At 41.4% G+C, this 18,332-nt stretch overlaps 1 protein-coding gene and 1 pseudogene across 5 annotated transcripts in view; one reads left to right on the top strand and one right to left on the bottom strand.

The window, feature by feature from the left end:
• IST1 (IST1 factor associated with ESCRT-III) overlaps nucleotides 1-18,213 on the top strand; it is a 30,947-nt gene extending 12,734 nt beyond the window's left edge. For 2 of the 5 annotated variants that reach the window (XM_045076256.1, XM_045076255.1), the window contains exons 2-10: nucleotides 6,902-7,004; nucleotides 7,396-7,576; nucleotides 9,050-9,137; nucleotides 11,023-11,106; nucleotides 11,602-11,712; nucleotides 12,622-12,828; nucleotides 13,425-13,517; nucleotides 14,650-14,698; nucleotides 16,799-18,213. In XM_045076256.1, coding sequence (XP_044932191.1) covers nucleotides 6,917-7,004; nucleotides 7,396-7,576; nucleotides 9,050-9,137; nucleotides 11,023-11,106; nucleotides 11,602-11,712; nucleotides 12,622-12,828; nucleotides 13,425-13,517; nucleotides 14,650-14,698; nucleotides 16,799-16,998 — 1,101 coding nt within the window. In that variant the 5' untranslated portion in view covers nucleotides 6,902-6,916 and the 3' untranslated portion in view covers nucleotides 16,999-18,213. The remainder of the gene's footprint in view (nucleotides 1-6,901; nucleotides 7,005-7,395; nucleotides 7,577-9,049; nucleotides 9,138-11,022; nucleotides 11,107-11,601; nucleotides 11,713-12,621; nucleotides 12,829-13,424; nucleotides 13,518-14,649; nucleotides 14,699-16,798) is intronic. The other 3 variants (XM_045076257.1, XM_045076259.1, XM_045076258.1) reach the window with 3 other exon arrangements.
• On the bottom strand, nucleotides 7,979-8,111 carry LOC123391068 (annotated as a pseudogene).
• Nucleotides 18,214-18,332: the final 119 nt, after the last annotated feature.

Raw genomic sequence — 18,332 nt, 5'->3', positions numbered from 1 at the left:
GCTTTGGTAGAGATCTAGGTTCCTGTGTGTGTGTGTGTGTGTGTGTGTGTGTATAGTCTTTATGCTTAATACATTCTTCTCCAGAACCACATAGCATCCTTCCTCTGATACATGTCCCTAGAGGCTCGCTCTTGTGCACTATGTCTGTAGGCCCTTTTCCTTTCTGCCTTCCAGTTGGGGGTAAATGGGAGGTACCAGGAGACCAGAGGGCAGGAGGAATGAGGGCTAGGTATTTATTTCCCTTTTCCTTTCCTGTCAGATTGCTGCAAATTGTCTGCATGCCTCTACCAATGACCTTGATTCCTGTCTGGAGATCCTCTTCATATAGCTACCCCTGGGAGGTTTCAGTTCTTCATCTTGCCTTTACAGGCCTGGATGTGTGGTTCTGGGGCAGTACACTGTCCTTTCTTGGTTTCTCTAAACCTTACCCACACCTTTGTACATAGTCTGTTCTTCTCCAATTACCCAGGTTGGGGATGCTAATCTGTTTTCAGCTTGAACCCTGATCGTTAGAGTCCCTGAATAGGCCCTGTGATTTTATTTACTGCTTAAGATTTGAACAAAAAAATGTTATTACTGAATGATGAAATTAGTAATTTGGATTTATTTTTATGTGCCTTCCACAGGTTTACAGTAGCTTTTGGAGTTTCTCTTCCCCATAACATCCCCAGCTAAAAGATTGTGTGAAATATAAACAACTTGGCCACACCTCAGTATTTTCAATTTTCGTCACAGAATTGGGTTTCTATTTACAGCATAAAACATTTGTTAAGCACCTCTTTCAGAGAATTTTAGCACTTTTCTTCTTCAGAGTTCATTTTCTTATGCCTTTGAATTTTTTTTCCCCAGGCTGTTTAAGTGTGGTTCAAAATGAGCATTTGTAGACACTAACCATCTTGGGTAAATATGTGAAATAAAAATGTCTTTACACCCTCCAGCGTTTCATGAAGCTAAAACCACTCCTTTGTTACCTAACATGTGTCTTTCAGTGTCTGGCTCACTTTAGGTACCTATTCTGGTGAATTAACTTTTTTGGTAAACTTAATTTCCCTAAATATCTATTAATGTATTTATCAGCTTTGCTTTTTTTTCTGTTTATGTCCCATTAACTTTTGCCTATTTTTTAAATGGAGAGATGTATTGTTTTTGTTTTGAGTTTATTTTATTTATCTATTTAAGATTTTAATTAATTTATTTATTTGACAGAGATCACAAGTAAGCAGAGAGGCAGGCAGAGAGGGGAAGGGAAGCAGGCTCCCTGCTGAGCAGAGAGCCCGATGTGGGGCTCTATCCCAGGACCCTGGGATCATGACCTGAGTTGGAGGCAGCTGCTTAACTGACTGAGCCACCCAGGTGGTCCTTTATTTATTTATTTATCTCTTTTTGAGATTTTATTTATTTGTCAGAGCAAGAACACAAGCAGGGGTAGTAGCAGGCAGAGGGAGAAGCAGGCTCCCTGCTGAGCAAGGAGTTTGATGTTGGGCTCGGCCAGCAGCCTGGGATCATGACCTAAGCTCAAGGCGGATGCTTAACGTACTGAGCCACCCACGCATCCCTGCTTTGATTTTTTAAAAATGTTTCTTATTCCTGTCAGAACTCTCCCTTTTGCCCTTTTCCCCCTTCACTGTAGTTTTTTTAAAGGACCCCCCCCCCTTTCCCTTCTAACATTCTTCTCCCCTTTCCAAGACTGCATTTGTGCATTTCAAATGCACTTTTTAATGTTTCTTCTTAGGAGGCTGGGCATTTGGACGCTTACTTCTTACAGATAGAGGACTTTCGGGTTTCTGGTTGTGGTTTTACATCCATATTAGACCTGCTGCTAGTTTTTCTCTTTTGTCTCTTTTGTCCTCCTCAAACTTTCTTGCCTATTTTGTTTTCTGCTAAGGCATGTGGTTGATGCTTTGTGCATGGGAGAGTGCCTGATAGGAATTGTTAGCTTGTTCTTGTGTTTGTTTAGTGATACCTACTATTCCGTTCATCTTAAAGGTAAGGTGATGCTCAGAGTGGTTAAATGAGATAAGCAAAGGTTGTTAAGAACAGAAGTGAGCATTGAGAATCAAGACTCTGTTAACCTTTTTTTTTTTTAATTTTATTTTTTTAAGATTTTATTTATTTGACAGAGATCACAAGTAGGCAGAGAGGCAGGCAGAGAGAGAAAGAGGAGGAAGCAGACTCCCTGCCGAGCAGAGAGCCCGATGTGGGACTCGATCCCAGGATCCTGAGATCATGACCCGAGCCGAAGGCAGTGGCTTAACCCACTGAGCCACCCAGGCGCCCCTAGACTCTGTTAACCTTTGCTGCGTTGCTGGTCTACAGAGTCCTTTTCACACTTCAAGCCTAGGTGCACATCCTTCTTGGAAGCTTCCCAGAGCTCCATGGCAGAATGGATGTTCTCCATAGCTCTTGCCTTACACTGACTCTTGGTGGAAGAGCATCTGAGTTAGGGATATCAAGACCATGTTTACATTTTTTTTTTTTTTTTAAAGATTTTATTTATTTACTTGAGAGAGAGACAGTGAGAGAGAGCATGAATGAGGAGAGGGTCAGAGAGAGAAGCAGACTCCCCATGGAGCTGGGAGTCCGATGTGGGACTCGATCCCGGGACTCCAGGATCATGATCTGAGCCGAAGGCAGACGTCCAACCAACTGAGCCACCCAGGCGTCCCCCATGTTTACATTTTTAACCACAGTTGTAATATTTTTGGTAAGTGGTCACCCTGTGTGGCTAATACTGTATATGGGCTTTGAACCCAAATCTTGCCCTTACTCATCTGTGGTGAGACCAATGAGCTGATGGATATGAAGGGCAGGGCTGGCACCCAGTGAGGTTTCTCCTCTGTGCTCCTTTTCTTGCGTTAGCTCTTTATCATAGGCTCGCACACAGTGTGCCTATACTCTCTTTTAAATGTTTGTTTGTCAGAGGAGATGGTCATAAATTACTGGACAATTGTAAGCGCTTTTTTGGTGCTGAGTAATGCACCATACTTATTTTTTTCTTTGTCGTTTCTGACATCTTCTGCCCCCTATCTCGGGCAATGACCAGTCTGTTTTCTGTATCTGTGAGCTTGTGGGTAGTGATTTTTTTTTTTCCAGATTCCACACATATTCCACTTATGATAAGGTGATCTTGATTAGTGTTTTCTGGTAAGTTAATACTTTGCTTTTCTAAGTAGCAAAGGAATTTGTGTCATTACTTGTCTTTTGATAGAAATTCTAAATTATAGGCTTTCTGAGGTGGGTTTTGTTCATAATATTAGCTCTACTGTTAGTCTTATTGGGTTTGAAAAGCGTTTACATAGAGTGATAATTAAATCTTTTTCCTTCCTTTGTTTATATGTGTATTTGCATTTTTTTAAGATTTTATTTATTTGACAGAGAAAGATCATAAGTAGGCAGAGACGCAGGCAGAGAGAGAGAGAGAAGCAGGCTTCCCGGTGAGCAAAGAGCCCAATGCGGGGCTCCATCACAGGATCCTGAGATCATGACCCGAGCCGAAGGCAGCTTAACCCATTGAGCTACCCAGGCACCCCGTATATTTGCATTTTTAAACTCAGAATATGGGGTCATACTCCATATATGTAGTCCTGCCTTTTAATATATTTTCTCATCAGTAAATATGTTTTAAAAATTTTAGTGGCTACATAAAATTCCATCACAAATATACTATAGTTTAATAAGCAATATTTGTTCATTATTCTAATTTTTTGGTCTTAAAAATGTGCTGATAAATATTTTCATATAAAAGTCTAAATGAACCTCTGTTTCTTTTTTATTTATCAGTTTATTTATTTGACGGGGGGTGGGATCACAAGTAGGCAGAGAAGCAGGCAGAGAGAGTGGGAGAAGCAGGCTCCCGGCCAAGCAGAGAGCCTGATCTCTCTATCCCAGGACCCTGAGATCATGACCTGAGCTGAAGGCAGAGGCTTAACCCACTGAGCCACCCAGGCACCCTGAACCTCTGTTTCTTTAGGCTAAATTACTAGGAATAGAATTAATAAGTCAAAATGTATGTTTTTAAGCCTCTTAAAAATATTTATAATACTGGGGTGCCTGGGTGGCTCAGTGGGTTAAAGCCTCTGCCTTCGGCTCAGGTTATGATCCCAGGGTCCTAGGATGGAGCCCCGCATCAGGCTCTCTGCTCAGCAGGGAGCCTGCTTCTTCCTCCCTCTCTCTCTGCCTGCCTCTCTGCCTACTTGTGATCTCTATCTGTCTAATAAAATAAATAAAATCTTTAAAAAAAAAAAAAGAAAAAAAATATTTATAATACTAAAGTTTTGTTCTCGTGTATATTGATGCATCACACAGTCGATGCTTAGAGATTAGTTAAGAACCACAGAGAAATCTTGACATTTTTCTGTCATACCTGTGATTCTACCAGACCCCTGATACTGTTATCTTTTATCTTTGAAACCGTATCCAAGCAAGTGGCCAAAGAGGTCAAACTTCTAATAAGCTCCAGAGCATCACTTAAGTACTTGTTTACTATTTTGTAGTTACTGAGGTAATAGTTTTCTTTAACTAGACTGTGAACTCCATGAGGGCAATAACTGTGTCTCTGTTTTCAGTGCCATTGTGTCTCTGTCTCAGTCACAGTACTGTAGGCATTCAATGAATATTTGTTGAAAGGGATTAAACAATGTATGTTATTAAAATTTTTGTACTGAAGTGCTATAGGAGTGTATGATTAAGATTGTTTACTTGGGTTTTGGATTTAGATGCACTTAGATTTTTTTCTTCATTATACCACTCAGTTGCTGGTTGATCATGGACCCAGGACCGCATATAGCAAATGATAGTCCTAGTTACTGTTTTTCTGGCTGTCTTTCTATCTCCCATCCATCTCTGGTTATGGAGGCCTTGAAAACAAGGATACTGTCTGGATCTAGTTAACACCAGAACCTACCACAGCGCCTGTTCTCTTATAAATAATTGCCAAATTGAAGTTTTGAATTTGATTATGAGAGATGTTACGGCATAAACTGTAATTAATGCCATTCTTCAGCTGTACTGAACTTGTGTTCCTCTGAAAGTTTCTTGTTCTCTCTGGTACCTGGAGTTTACATACAGCACTTCTTCTGCCTGAGGTGGTCACATCCTCTTTTTACCTTACAAATAATTTATCCTTTAGGACCCGACTTAGACTTCAGTTCTCCCGGAAAGCATTCTGTCATGTCTCTGAGATTGGGTGTCTTTCTTAATCTTGGCCCTACTGACATTTGGGCTGGATAATTTTTTTGTTGTGGGGTTCTGTCCTGAGCATTGTAGAATGTTTAGCAGTATTCCTGGCATCTACCCACCAGATGCCAATAGCATCCCTTCCAGTCATGACAACCCAGGATGTCTCTAGTCATTGCCAGATGTCCCATGTGGGGCCAAAGTCACTTTCAGTTGAAAACAACTCTAAAATTACACCTCTTGGGGCGCCTGGGTGGCTCAGTGGGTAAAGCCGCTGCCTTCGGCTCGGGTCATGATCTCAGGGTCCTGGAATTGAGTCCCGCATCGGGCTCTCTGCTCAGCGGGGAGCCTGCTTCCTCCTCTCTCTCTCTCTCTCTGCCTGCCTCTCTGCCTACTTGTGATCTCTCTCTGTCAAATAAATAAATAAATAATCTTTAAAATTACACCTCTTACCAAATAGTATTATAGTTGTCAGGTTTTCTTAGCTGTTTTTGTCCATAGAATAAATTCCTTTGAGGGGAAGGACTGTACCCTCCACCCCTTTTATTTTCTTAAATTTTAAGCATTTAGCTATTGTCTGATGTAGAAATATTCGGTAAATATTTGTTGAGTGGATTGAACATAATTCAGTTATGGATCCTAGATATTTCATGACATACAAGCCCACTGTAAACTGAGACTTAGGTTAATTATTTAATGTATAAAGGCTTCTGGAGGCAATTTTACAAAAGGAGAATACATCTGTTATTTCTTTTTAGTGGTTTTTGCACAAGTGGACAAATATCCCTAGTGTTTTTCCTTACATTGAATATCTTTTTTGGTTTGTCTGTTTATCGGTTAGTTTGTTAGACCTAACTTTTGTTTGGATGTTATATGTTTTGAAGTTCAAGTCCAGAATTCATTGAGAGGCATAGAATTTGTGCTGTTTCATGAACAATGGTATACCCCCTTGTGGGTGGAGAGGAGTGATTTTGTTGACTATAACTTTGCTGTTTATTCAGAGTTTTGGTAAATAGCCTCTTGTTAAATTTTATAGAGCAGTTTTTTTTTTCTTGGACTTCTCATTCTTTTGTATATTTTTTTGTATATCGGTAAATACTAATATTTTTGTGATCTTAGGCACTAACTTGAATTAGTAGAAGGACTTGAGGCACTAGTGGGAGAATATTTTTGAATTTGGTTCTAAATTTGATAATCTTTCCTCATCACTGCCCTGATGAGATTTTGGGGAGAAGTAGAAGCTGTTCCTGCTGCTGCTTTGTTTTTTTTATCAACCCACTTCTACACCGATACATAGATATTAATTTTATCTATTACCAAGTCTTTTAGCTCTGTCTTACCTTCTCCCAGTTAGTTCTCCACACAACCAAAATGATCTTTAAGTAGTGTGAATCAGAGGTGCTTGGGTGGTTCAGTGGGTTAAGCCTCTGCCTTCAGCTCAGATCTTGGTCTCAGGGTCCTGGGATCAAGCCCTGCTCTGCTCAGTGGGGAGCCTGCTTCCCATCTTTCTCTGCCTGCCTCTCTGCCTGCCTCTCTGCCTACTTGTGGACCTCTCTCTCTGTCAGATAAATAAATAAAATCTTAAAAAAAAAAAACCAACTGTGAATCAGATCATGTTGTTTTGCCTGTATTAGGAAACCATTCTAGTTTATAGTGTCAGCTAATCCACCCTGTAACTGGAATAATTTCAACTTGAAAGTAGTAACTGTGCATTCTCTTTTTCCAGGAGGAACAGCACAGCATGCTGGGCTCTGGATTTAAAGCTGAGCGTTTACGAGTCAATTTGAGATTAGTCATAAACCGTCTTAAACTGTTGGAGAAAAAAAAGAGTGAGTAATGCATGATTGCCTTATATTTTATTTCCCAAAATATGTCGCTGAGTTTCTGGCTCTGTCAGGCTCTTTCAGGCTAGTACTGTGAAGTCTTATGGATTCGATATCCTTTAAGCTTTAGATATATTATGGGTGCTCTTTGTGACAAGTAAGATTGAATCAGTTCTGTTGCAGGGAATAAGGTAGAAGTTTCTGGCTGCAACAGCAATATTCTCATCTAGACAAAGGAACAAATTCTAGAGCCTGGATGAGTTGGGACCAGATTTTCTAAGAGAGAAGTGAGCTAGGATATACTAGAAACACCCACTTTGCTCTTGGGGTAGAAGTCTCCTGCAGACCAGGGCCCAGTGTACTGCTGTTATGTGACTGGATGGGATTTGTGCCTTAGCGGAACTGGCCCAGAAAGCGAGGAAAGAGATTGCTGACTATCTGGCTGCTGGGAAAGATGAACGAGCTCGGATTCGAGTGGAGCACATTATCCGAGAAGACTACCTTGTGGAGGCCATGGAGATTCTGGAGCTGTATTGTGATCTGCTGCTGGCTCGGTTTGGCCTCATCCAGTCTATGAAGTAAGATATTTTCTCTCTTTTTTTTCCTAAATCTTAATTTAGGTATGATTTATAGAAAAAACGGTTCTTTTGTGTACAATTTGATGAGTTTGAACATATGCATATACCTGCGTACCATCACCACAATCAAGGCAGTAAACATTTCTTACCTCCAAGTTTCCTTGTGTCCCCCTGCCTCACACTCTTTTTGTAAGAACACACAACATCAGATCTCTGCCCTCTTAACATTTTTTAAAAAGGTGTATGTTTATTTTAGAGAGAAAGAGCATGCATGCGCCGGCGGGGTTGGGGGGGTGGAGAGATGGGTAGAGGAGCAGAGGGAGAGAATCCCAAGCACACTCCCTGCTGAGTGCGGAGCATGAAATGGGGCCTTGATCTCAAGACTGTGAGATCATGACCGGAGCTAAAACCAGGTGCCTAACACTCAACCAACTGAGCCACGCAGGCGCTCCTCTGCTCTCGTCACATTTTCAATTAGCAATAATCACGCCTTGGATAAACCTCATTGGCTATGATACTGCCACTGCGCAAAGCTGCTCGTCACATTTTTAAGTGCTTAGTATAGTATTGTTAACTATATGCGCAGTGTTGTTCAGTAGGTCTCTACAACTGTATAGCTGTAATGAAGTGAAATAAGATATTTTGAAGACCTAGATCAAATAATCTTTTTGAGAAAGGGAATTTGAGAAAGGAGTAATACTGGTCTCCTACTGTATGTGGGGGAATAGCACTAGGGGACTACTTCACATACTTGAGTACCTTTTTCCTAATATTTTTAATGGAAGGCCCGATCTCCATGTAGACAACTGAAAAGAAAATAAGGACTCTAAAATCAAAACGTCTAAGTTTGAGTTTTGGGTCTACCATTTCCTGGCTTTGTGACCCTGGGCTTGTCAGTTAATTTCCCCAGAAGTGAAATAGGATGATGAATAAGGCTAGAAGCCCTGGAATTATTTATGAGAGTCCAGTGAGGTTCATGAAAGAACTTTAGAGGCTATCAAGCATATGATACAAATTCTAGGATTTTTTTGGTTTGTATTAAAGAATTTTTATTTTTTTAAAGATTTTACTTAGGTGTTACCTAGGTGGCTCAGTTGGTTAAATATCGGTGTTTGGCTCAGGTCATGATCCTAGAGTTCTGGGATTGAGTCCCATATTGGACTCCCTGCTCAGCCTCGGCCCCACCCCACCCCCCTGCCCCCAGCTTCTGCTCTCTCTGGCTTACTCTTGCAAATAAATAAAATCTTAAGAAAAAAAAATTTTTTTTTAATTGATTTGAGAGAGAATGGGAGCGAGTGAGCACAAGCAGGGGAGGAGCAGAGGGGAAGGGAGGGAAGGGAGAAGCAAACTCCTCACTGAGTGGGGGGCCTGACAACAGAGCTTGAGCCCGGGACTCTGGGATCATGACCTGGGTAGTCCAGGTGCCCCTGTTTCAGAGAATATTATATTTTATTACTTTTTTTCCTTAACTAGGGAACTAGACTCTGGTCTGGCTGAATCCGTGTCTACGCTGATATGGGCTGCTCCTCGGCTCCAGTCAGAAGTGGCTGAGTTGAAAATAGTGAGTACAGGGAGTTTCAGTGATGTCTGTAGTTTGTCATATTTTTAGGTTGGTTAATATAAATCACTTCTGCTTCTTTGACCAGATTATTTTGTACCTTTTACATGCTGTCTTTGAAATGGGCTTTATGAATTTGTCTTACCTCCTTTTCAGGACTTATATAATGTAATAGAACAGTGTTTTGAGACTTGAATAATTTCTTTTAAGGAGCAAATTTTTGTGTATCTCCAGTTTTGTTTTATTTCTAGTGTAATATTACTTAAGTATATTCAAGAGGAAAAGTTCTTAACTCTAAACCAGTAAAGTTAGAAAGATGTTTTGCTTCATTCATTAATTCCACAGATATTCTTTGGGTGTATGTTACAAGTTAGGTGGAACCTGAGGGTACAGTAGTGAGTAAAATATGATACCAGCCCCACTCTTGGAGCTTTAAAATCTAGCAAAAGAGACAGACATTAAAAACTTCTCCATTACAACATGGATATGGCACTGACTGCCAGGATATAAATTCAGTTTAGTTCTTTCCTGTTTTTCCATTTTTGCCTTTTTTGTTTTATTCTATAGATTGTTTCAGTCTTACCTCCTGACCTGTCTTTTGAGATTTTTTAAAAATTCTCTCAATATATACTTAATAGTCTGTTGCTTTTGTTTCATAGCTATAATGTCTTTTAACTGAGAATATATTATTTTAAGATTTTATTTATTTATTTGACAGAGATCACAAGTAGCTATTCCATCGAATAGCTTAGGATTCTGTTCAGATCACAGATCTGATCCTGTCTCTACCCCTTGCTTTAAAGCCCTTTGGTAGCTGCTGTTCTTGTGATAGGAGCAGTTCCTAACATGGCTCTGTATTATGTGGTGCCGTTGTGCCTTTCTTTCTTCATTTCCTATCACACTCCTCCCTGGGGCTCAACAATGCCTCTAATTCAGCTTGAGGATTGACCCTGTTTTTCCACCAGAGGCCTTTGCACATGCTGTTTTCTTTTCCTAGAATGTTCGTCTTCCCTCCCTCTTAACTCCTAGTCCTCCTTTACCTCTCAGCGGAGCATCCCTTTCTTCAGGAAGCCTTCCTTACCTGACTTCTTTTTTCCCTTTTTTAAAGATTTTATTTATTTGAGAGCAAGCGAGCACAAAGTAGGGGGAGGCGTAGGAGGGGAAGGGAGAAGATCTTGAACAGACTCCGTGCTAAGCAAGGAGCCCAGTGTGGGGTTTGATCCCACAAGCCTGAGAGCTAAAATCAAGAATTGGACGGTTAACCGACTGAGCTACCCAGGCACCTCCTTACCTGACTTTTTTTTATCAAATCTAATTTCGCTGTTCTAAGTTATTGACAGTGTGGTGTACTTTTCCTTGGTGACACTTACTATGGCTGCATTTGGGTTTTTTTTTTTTTTAATTTTTTTATTTTATTTATTTATTTGACAGAGAGATCACAAGTAGGCAGAGAGGCAGGCAGAGAGAGGAGGGGAAGCAGGCTCCCCGCTGAGCAGAGAGCCCGATGTGAGGCTCGATCCCAGGACCCTGAGATCATGACCCAAGCTGAAGGCAGAGGCTTAACCCACTGAGCCATCCAGGCGCCACACTGCATTTGTATCTTTGTGTGATAAATGACTGCTTTCCTCAGAGATTATAAGACTATAAGGGTACAAACAGTGTCTTTTTAAATTGTATTATAGCATCTATCATAATGTTTATGATTGAATATGGCACATAGTTACAGCTCAGTGGATGGGTAGATAAATATGAATACGTATTCCTAAAATTTTACAGGCCTGGTTTTTTTGAAATCCTGTAATAGAAGCATGGTTACTATTGATAGGAAGCTTGAAGCAGTCTGTAAGAATGGTTTGCACCCTCATTCACTGTTCTTTTCTCTCTGTAGGTTGCTGATCAGCTCTGTGCCAAGTATAGCAAGGAATATGGCAAGCTATGTAGGACCAACCAGATTGGAACTGTGAATGACAGGGTAATGAACACACTTGTTAAACAAGATGGAGTAGGCAGGGTGTGGGCATGTTCTCTTGCATGGATTGTAGTGGGTCTTATTGTATGGCTGAGTTAGTCTAGGGTTGCATATTTATAGTGAGGGTGAGAAGGTTCTCAGACTGGTAGTGCAGTCAAGTCCTTACCTCTTCCCTCGACTTCTGATTGTGATGCCCGCAGTTCTTTGTGCCCTTTGTGATTTGTGGAGGTTGAAGTGAGGTGATAGAGAGTGGATGGATTCAGATGTGGAAGGCGGCATTATCAGTCTTACCAACACCTGTGTCATGTGTAACCAGAGACCATGAGAGGGGCATGGGTTTGTAATAATGCTTCATGAGTGAAAAAAAATCCTTTAACTGGTCAGAACCTCCTTTTTTCTCAATTTACCTATAAAATAAGAGGAACAGAGTTTAAAAGTGAGTCAGGTTAGACTTAGGCTAATTGGCATATATTTTAACCCTGGGTCTTTTACTAACAGCTAATGCACAAACTGAGTGTGGAAGCCCCACCTAAAATCCTGGTGGAGAGATACCTGATTGAAATTGCCAAGAACTACAATGTGCCCTATGAGCCTGACTCTGTGGTCATGGTAAGTATAGTCTTACAGAGTACAGAGGGGGAGATGAATCTCTGGATATCACTTTCTTTAAAAATAACCATATTCTTTATGGTAAAGTTTGTGTGTGGGAGATTAAGCCTTTGTCTATTTAGTGTTTTTTTGGGTAATGATAGATATGCCTGCATTTCTTGAAGAGTATTTGAAGATCAAATGAGATGAATGACTGAAAAGCACTTAGAAAAGGTACAAACCTTGATGCAAATACAAAAATGGCACTATTTGCTGCTTTTTTATGAAGTTCAAGGAATTGAAGCAAGAAGTGCCCCAAGACCCCAAATGGATTCTGAAACTAAGTGTTAGGTGCCTGCTATGTTAGGTGGTGCACAGAAAGCTGAGAATACAGAGATAAAAACAAGATCACTGTCCTGAAGAGGTTTACAGTGTAAGGGGGGCAAGTATACAAATAGTAATAATTCAGTTAAGATCAGTGGGTTGTAGTGGGTTCTTTAGTGTGCTGCTCAGACAACTCCTCCCCATCCCAGATACATACACTTAAGGATAAGAGCATTTTTTTCTCCAGCTTTTGAAAATATTGATGACTGGTGGCTCATACCCTCCAGCAGTAGCCCTCAGAAGAAAGCTGCTTCATCCAAAGTTGACCTCTGGACAGCCTGTATTCAGTAACTGGGCTTTAAGGACTGTCCCAGTCAGGGGTACCTGTTACAGGCCCATTGTAGCCGCAGAGCTCCTTAAGAAATTAGGAGTTGTTGTGACGGCATGGCAGCCCATCCCTGCTTCCTTCACTCCCCCACAGGTCTTTATCCCAAGGGACTAGGCCAGTAAGCTTCCTCCACACTGGTCTCCATCTCAGAGTCTGCTTCTGGGGGAACCTGACCTGCCAGTGTGGGTTAATGATATGGGTTTCATTCTTCTTCTCAGGCAGAAGCTCCTCCTGGGGTAGAGACAGATCTTATTGATGTTGGATTCACAGATGATGTGAAGAAAGGGGGCCCTGGAAGAGGAGGAGGGGGTGGTTTCGCAGCACCAATTGGTGGACCTGATGGAACAGTACCAGTGCCTATGCCCATGCCTATGCCCATGCCCTCTCCAAGTACTCCTTTCTCCTACCCACTGCCAAAGGGACCAGTAAGTATTCACAGAAGTGTGGGTGTAAACTGTGGAAAATGTAACAGAAGCTGACACATTGGATGTATGAATACACTCAAGAGTTGTAGGTTGTCAAGAAGATTCTGCAGTAGGAACATTTGGTATTAGTGATTATATTGTGAAAAAATAGTAGGATTTGGAGAAAGTCTTGTTTAATGACGTGGGAAAATAGAGATGGCGCTAGAGAAACTTCTTGTAGGTTTACGGAATACCTTTGGGATCTGTTACAGGCATACTAGTAATTCCTTCCAAAAATGATTGCTACTTATTACGGGGTAGAAAAACCTCCTGTGTAGACAAGAAGGTAAAGGTCATTACTAGTAATAGGAAAGTCTGATTAGAATCTTCCCTTGTAGACATCAAAGCAGTTGATTAGTAATTTGAAGACTAGTCTTTGGCTCTAGATCTTTAAAAATCTGGAATCCTGGGCATTTTTTTTCTCTTTTGAAGGTTTTGAATAATATACATATTGAAGATATATCTTAAATATTCACATTGAATATGTGTAGGTATTTCTCCCTTACCATACACAAACCTCAGAAATTGTGTTTCATGTCGCCTTTCTTCACTTGCAGTCGGATTTCAATGGATTGCCAGTGGGGACTTACCAGGCTTTTCCCAATATTCATCCACCTCAGATACCAGCAACTCCCCCATCGTATGAATCTGTAAGTGCTTGAGCCTCTTTTGTAAGCAGCAGGAGAGTGAATCCCATGAAGAGAGAGCAAAATAATGGCCACAGGGAAGGCAAAGTTTTGATCAATTCCTAGTTACCGGCATTGCTCTTGCTTTGGATTTTTGTGTTGCTTTAACATTACCCTGGAAATGGGGCGGCGGTGGTGGCAGGGTGGCAGTGGTGGCATCATTGGTGGCAATGCTTTGTTTGCAATTAAGCCAGGAATCAGGAAGGAGCTGATTTCTTAGAAAGTTCCAGTAGGGCACATACCTAGTCTTCAGTGGTTTTTTTTGTTGTTTTTTAACTAATGAGGCAGAGAATTGTATTGAGCTGGTATAGTCTTGTTGCTAGATTATAAGTAAAATACGGTTTTATAAATTCAGCACTGTGTAAAGGAGTGGTGGCCAGATTTGTTTTTAACTGAAGTGTCCAGTTAATAAATTTCAGCCTGTAGCATTAATTTTACATTTTCATCTTATAGATGAAACTTGGTATAAAATATGGTAATCATGCCTTGAATTGAATTGTTGGTGATTGCACAGCTTTGATTCAGAATTAGAGGGCTCCTTTTCTGTCAGCCTTGTTTCATCAGCTAGTATGTGCCTTTTGAGACCCATTTCTATCTGATGCATTACAGAGAAAAGAAATTGGTAGAGCCTTTGCTGCGAGATCCCCCTCTTCCTGAACTTGTTTAGTTTTCTTTCCTTTGGTTTTCCCTTGGGCCTGGGTTTGCTTATGTTTCGGTCTTGCATGCATTGAAGCATTACCCACAACTGTTTCTAGGAATGAGGTAGAAGATCTTCAGTATTTGAGGACTTGGTTCTTGGAGATGCGTTCAGTGGGTTAGTGCTTTCTCTCTGCCCAGAAGGTGAAGGTATCAAAGAGAGGTGTTATGGTGTGGTAAGAATTTTCTTTTTCTCTGCTTGGTGGTTAAGAGTTTAACATGGTATCTGATTGGAAGATAAGGAAGGAGAACGGGGTGGAGGGGCAATTTCTTTGGAGCAGGTTCTGTTGCTTCTGCTGAGCAGCTTAGCTTTTGGAAAACACAGGGGCTTATACCAGTATGAGTACTTTGTCCACTAATGCTATTGCTTTCTCCCCTAGTAACAATCTTTGTATTTCAGGTTGATGACATTAATGCTGATAAGAATGTCTCTTCTGCACAGATTGTTGGTGAGTGTGAATCAGAAACCCTCAGTGCTGAACTGTTTTCTCATTACTGCTCATTCTTCAGAATAGTGTTCATGTTTGTGGCATTTTACCCACATGCCCTGTATGTAGTAGGTTCAGATAGAACTTAGGATTTCCCTCGTCCAAAAAGACAGTATCTTTATTATCTTATCTCCCAAGTTCCTTGTTTCTGTTACAGTTTTTCTTCCAACTTCAAGTTTTTCATGTTCCTGCTACTTCAGTTTCCATTGTACCTAGAACTACCAAAAGAGATCAGTCATTCAATCCATCTGGCTATCTTTCCATCTAGGTATACATAACATATTTTTTAACTTGATCATTAAAGAGGGGGCAGTAGATAAAACCATAAGTAAATAGTTCAGTGAATTTTCACAGAGCAGGCATGCTCCTGTGGTCATGTGCTTAAAAAAATAAAACATTACCAGGACTACAGAAACTAGGGTTGGGGTAGGGGGACACTTTCTAAATTGGAGATAGTTGTTTTTGTTTTAGTTTTTTTTTTTTTTTTTTATCGCCCCAATTTTCTTTTGTATAGCAACAATAAACTTACAGTTTTTTTAGTCTTAGTTTTTAGTCCATGGTCAACAGGGTCTGTCAGCTGCCGCTGCCATCTCTGGGGGGCATCCTTACTCTCGGCTCGTTTGATGTGACCCGCATGAACCCAGGCCCTAATACCTTCTACTTTTACTGCCGTGGGGGTGGTTAGGATAACAGTAAATGGTCCCTTCTAGCGAGGCTTCAAGTTCCCCACTTGATAGTGACATATCCAAATCAAGTCCCTGGGATGTGGTTCCACCACTGTCTCTGACCCAGGGAGATAGTTGTTTTATTGAGGTATATTTTGATGAGTTTTGATTTTATATAAACAACAATCTCAGTAAAACTGGTGTAGAACATTTCCATCACCCCAGAAAGTTCCCTTATGTTCCTTTCCAGTCAACTCCCATCAGTTCACACTCTGCTTTGGGGGCAAACACTATTCTTTTCTTTCTTTCTTTCTTTTTTTTTTTTAAGATTTTATTTGTGAGAGAGGAAATACAAGTGGGAGGGTGGGAGAGGGAGAAGCAGGCTCTCTGCTGAGCAGGAAGCCCAGCGTGGGGCTCATTCCCAGGACTCTGGGATCATGACCTGAGCCAAAAGACACTTAACGACTGAGCCACCCAGGTACCCCCACTTCTTTTTTTTTTAAGATTTTATCTTTAGAAAGAGAGAACATGTGTGTGCATAGGGTGGGGGAGGGAAAGAATCTCAGTCAGACTCCTCTCAGCATGGGGCCTGACATGGGGCCTAATCCCGTGACCAGAGCCAAAACCAAGAGTCGGATGCTCCACTGACTGAGCCCCTCAGGCACCTCACTATTCTTGTTTTCTAAAACTAGTTGAGGTTTGCCTTTTCTAGAAGTTAGACACAAATGGAAATGTACAGTGGGGGGGATGATTTTGTAGAATACAAAATGGAGAACTGGTAATTCAGATCCTATTACACGAAACAGTAAGGACATTAACATTTTTAATAAAAAATTTTCCCCCATGGGGCACCTGGGTGGCTCAGTCGTTAAGTGTCTGCCTTCAGCTCAGGTCATGATTCCTGGGTTCTGAGATCAAGCCCCACATCAGGCTCCCTGCCTGGTGGGAAGCCTGCTTCTCCCTCTCCTACTCCCCCCTGCTTGTGTTTGCTTTCTCGCTATCTGTGTCAAATAAATAAATGAAATCTTTTTTAAAAAAAAAATTTCCTCCTAAGCCATAGAGAGTGGCTCATTCCAACAGAATTTTAGTAGCAGATCTTTGCAAAAGGGGAATCTGAGTGAATGCTCTGTGTACCTAATCCCAGGTACCACACTTTGAATTTCCTTTTAATTTTTTCTCACCATGGGAAAGTAAAACAGATAGGATTCAGCTCCATTAAGGAAATGTAGGTATTGTCCTGGAAATTTTTATTGGTCTTTATATAATCATTTTCTAAAAACCAGTGTTTTCTCCTGTATTTTCATTGTTTCTGCCAAAGGGGATTGTGGGCTTTGAGGATCTGAGCCACTTTTCTCTGGTGTTTGTAACACTGTGCTGCTTACCCTAATTTAATTAGGTCCTGGGCCCAAGCCAGAAGCCTCTGCAAAGCCCCCTTCCCGACCCATGGATACCTACGACAACTTTGTACTACCGGAGTTGCCATCTGTGCCAGACACACTACCAACTGCGTCTGCTGGTGCCAACACCTCAGCATCTGAGGACATTGACTTTGATGATCTGTCCCGGAGATTTGAAGAGTTGAAAAAGAAAACCTAGGTCTCTTAAACCAGGCAACCTGCAGGCTTTGAGATTTGAGGCTGAGCTGTTTCTCCTTGTAACAATCTCCATGAAATTCTTATTCATCTCTTAACCATCACTGAGTACATTCTTCCTCTGGGCTCTCTTCCTGCTCTAAATTCTGCTGCTTTCCAGTTCTCTCTTGCTCCTAAGAGACTAATGATTAGAGACTATGAGGCCAGATCATCGGACTCTGGGCCGCTGGTTTTTTCCAGCTCCCATGAGTGTGAGCCCAGCTTCTCCCGTCACCTTCTCCCATCACAGAGAAGACTCTGGCTTCTGTGTCCCTCCACAGAGGAGTGAGAAGGTGAAAGCATTATGAGGAGAGCTGCTAAAGATGGCTGGACACAGAGAAGAATATTTTATGAAGTCTCTCAGCTTGGTGCTGAAGTTCTAGACTTAGAAACAAACCCCTCTGTACAGAGGGATTTGTGGTGAGCAAGAATCAAAGCAAAGGTGTGCTATGAATGGGAGAGACTGACTCTGGACGCCACTGTAATAGTTCCCAGAAGCTGGGTCCTCTCATCGGCATATACACTACTCCTTGCTGCCAGGCACTGTCCTACCTGGATCCAGTTGCAAAGTTAATTTGGAAAGTGGAGAGCTTCTCTTAGTTCTACTGGATTCTCAGGGAGCCCTCCGTGGCCTTTTGCTTTGAGTGCTGTGTTCCTCTTTTACCAGAGGGCAGCACTGCATAAATTCCTGTTTTTCCCCATAGCATGTTCTGTTGGATTGCATTTACTGGCAAACGAAGGACAAGTCACATACCGGGCAGAGTCACCATTCAAGGCTAAGGTGGGCTTCCAGTTGCCTTAATAGAAGTACTCAAATCTCTTGGGTAGTGAGCTGGAATGCCTACAGGAGAAGAGGGGTTCCTGTTTTCATTTGAAAACTTTATGATTAAGAAAACCTTTAAAAACTGATTTCAGAAAAGTTTTTGGTGCCCATAAAAAATGTGGCTGTGGTTGTTGACTGTTTTCCTAGGTGGATAAGACTCTTTACTATTGTAACTTAACGTGTTCCTTTACCCCCTAGCTGCAGCCATCCTTCCCCAGAGGGATGGCTCTGGGATCAGAAGACAAGATGCTGGCTTCTGTGTAGTGTAAATGTACACACCTGTTTCAGCCAACTTTAATGTTTTTGATTGGTTTGTATCTCATAGCTCAGTAGCTGATAATAAAGTTAAAAATTCTGTGCCCTGCTTTCTCCACTCGTTTGGTCAAGTGAGGAGGTACAAATTTGGATTTTAGTGGAGAGTATTTTAAGTAAGTGACCCATGCTGGGCATAATCCAGACTTTACCTTTGGATCCTT

The sequence above is a fragment of the Mustela putorius genome, unplaced genomic scaffold, assembly GCF_011764305.1.
Source record: "Mustela putorius furo isolate JIRA1106 unplaced genomic scaffold, ASM1176430v1.1 tig00000174_pilon_pilon_pilon, whole genome shotgun sequence".
NCBI lineage: Eukaryota > Metazoa > Chordata > Mammalia > Carnivora > Mustelidae > Mustela > Mustela putorius.
The sequence above is the reverse complement of the archived record's forward strand: the minus strand, read 5'-3'. Positions and strand labels throughout refer to the sequence as shown.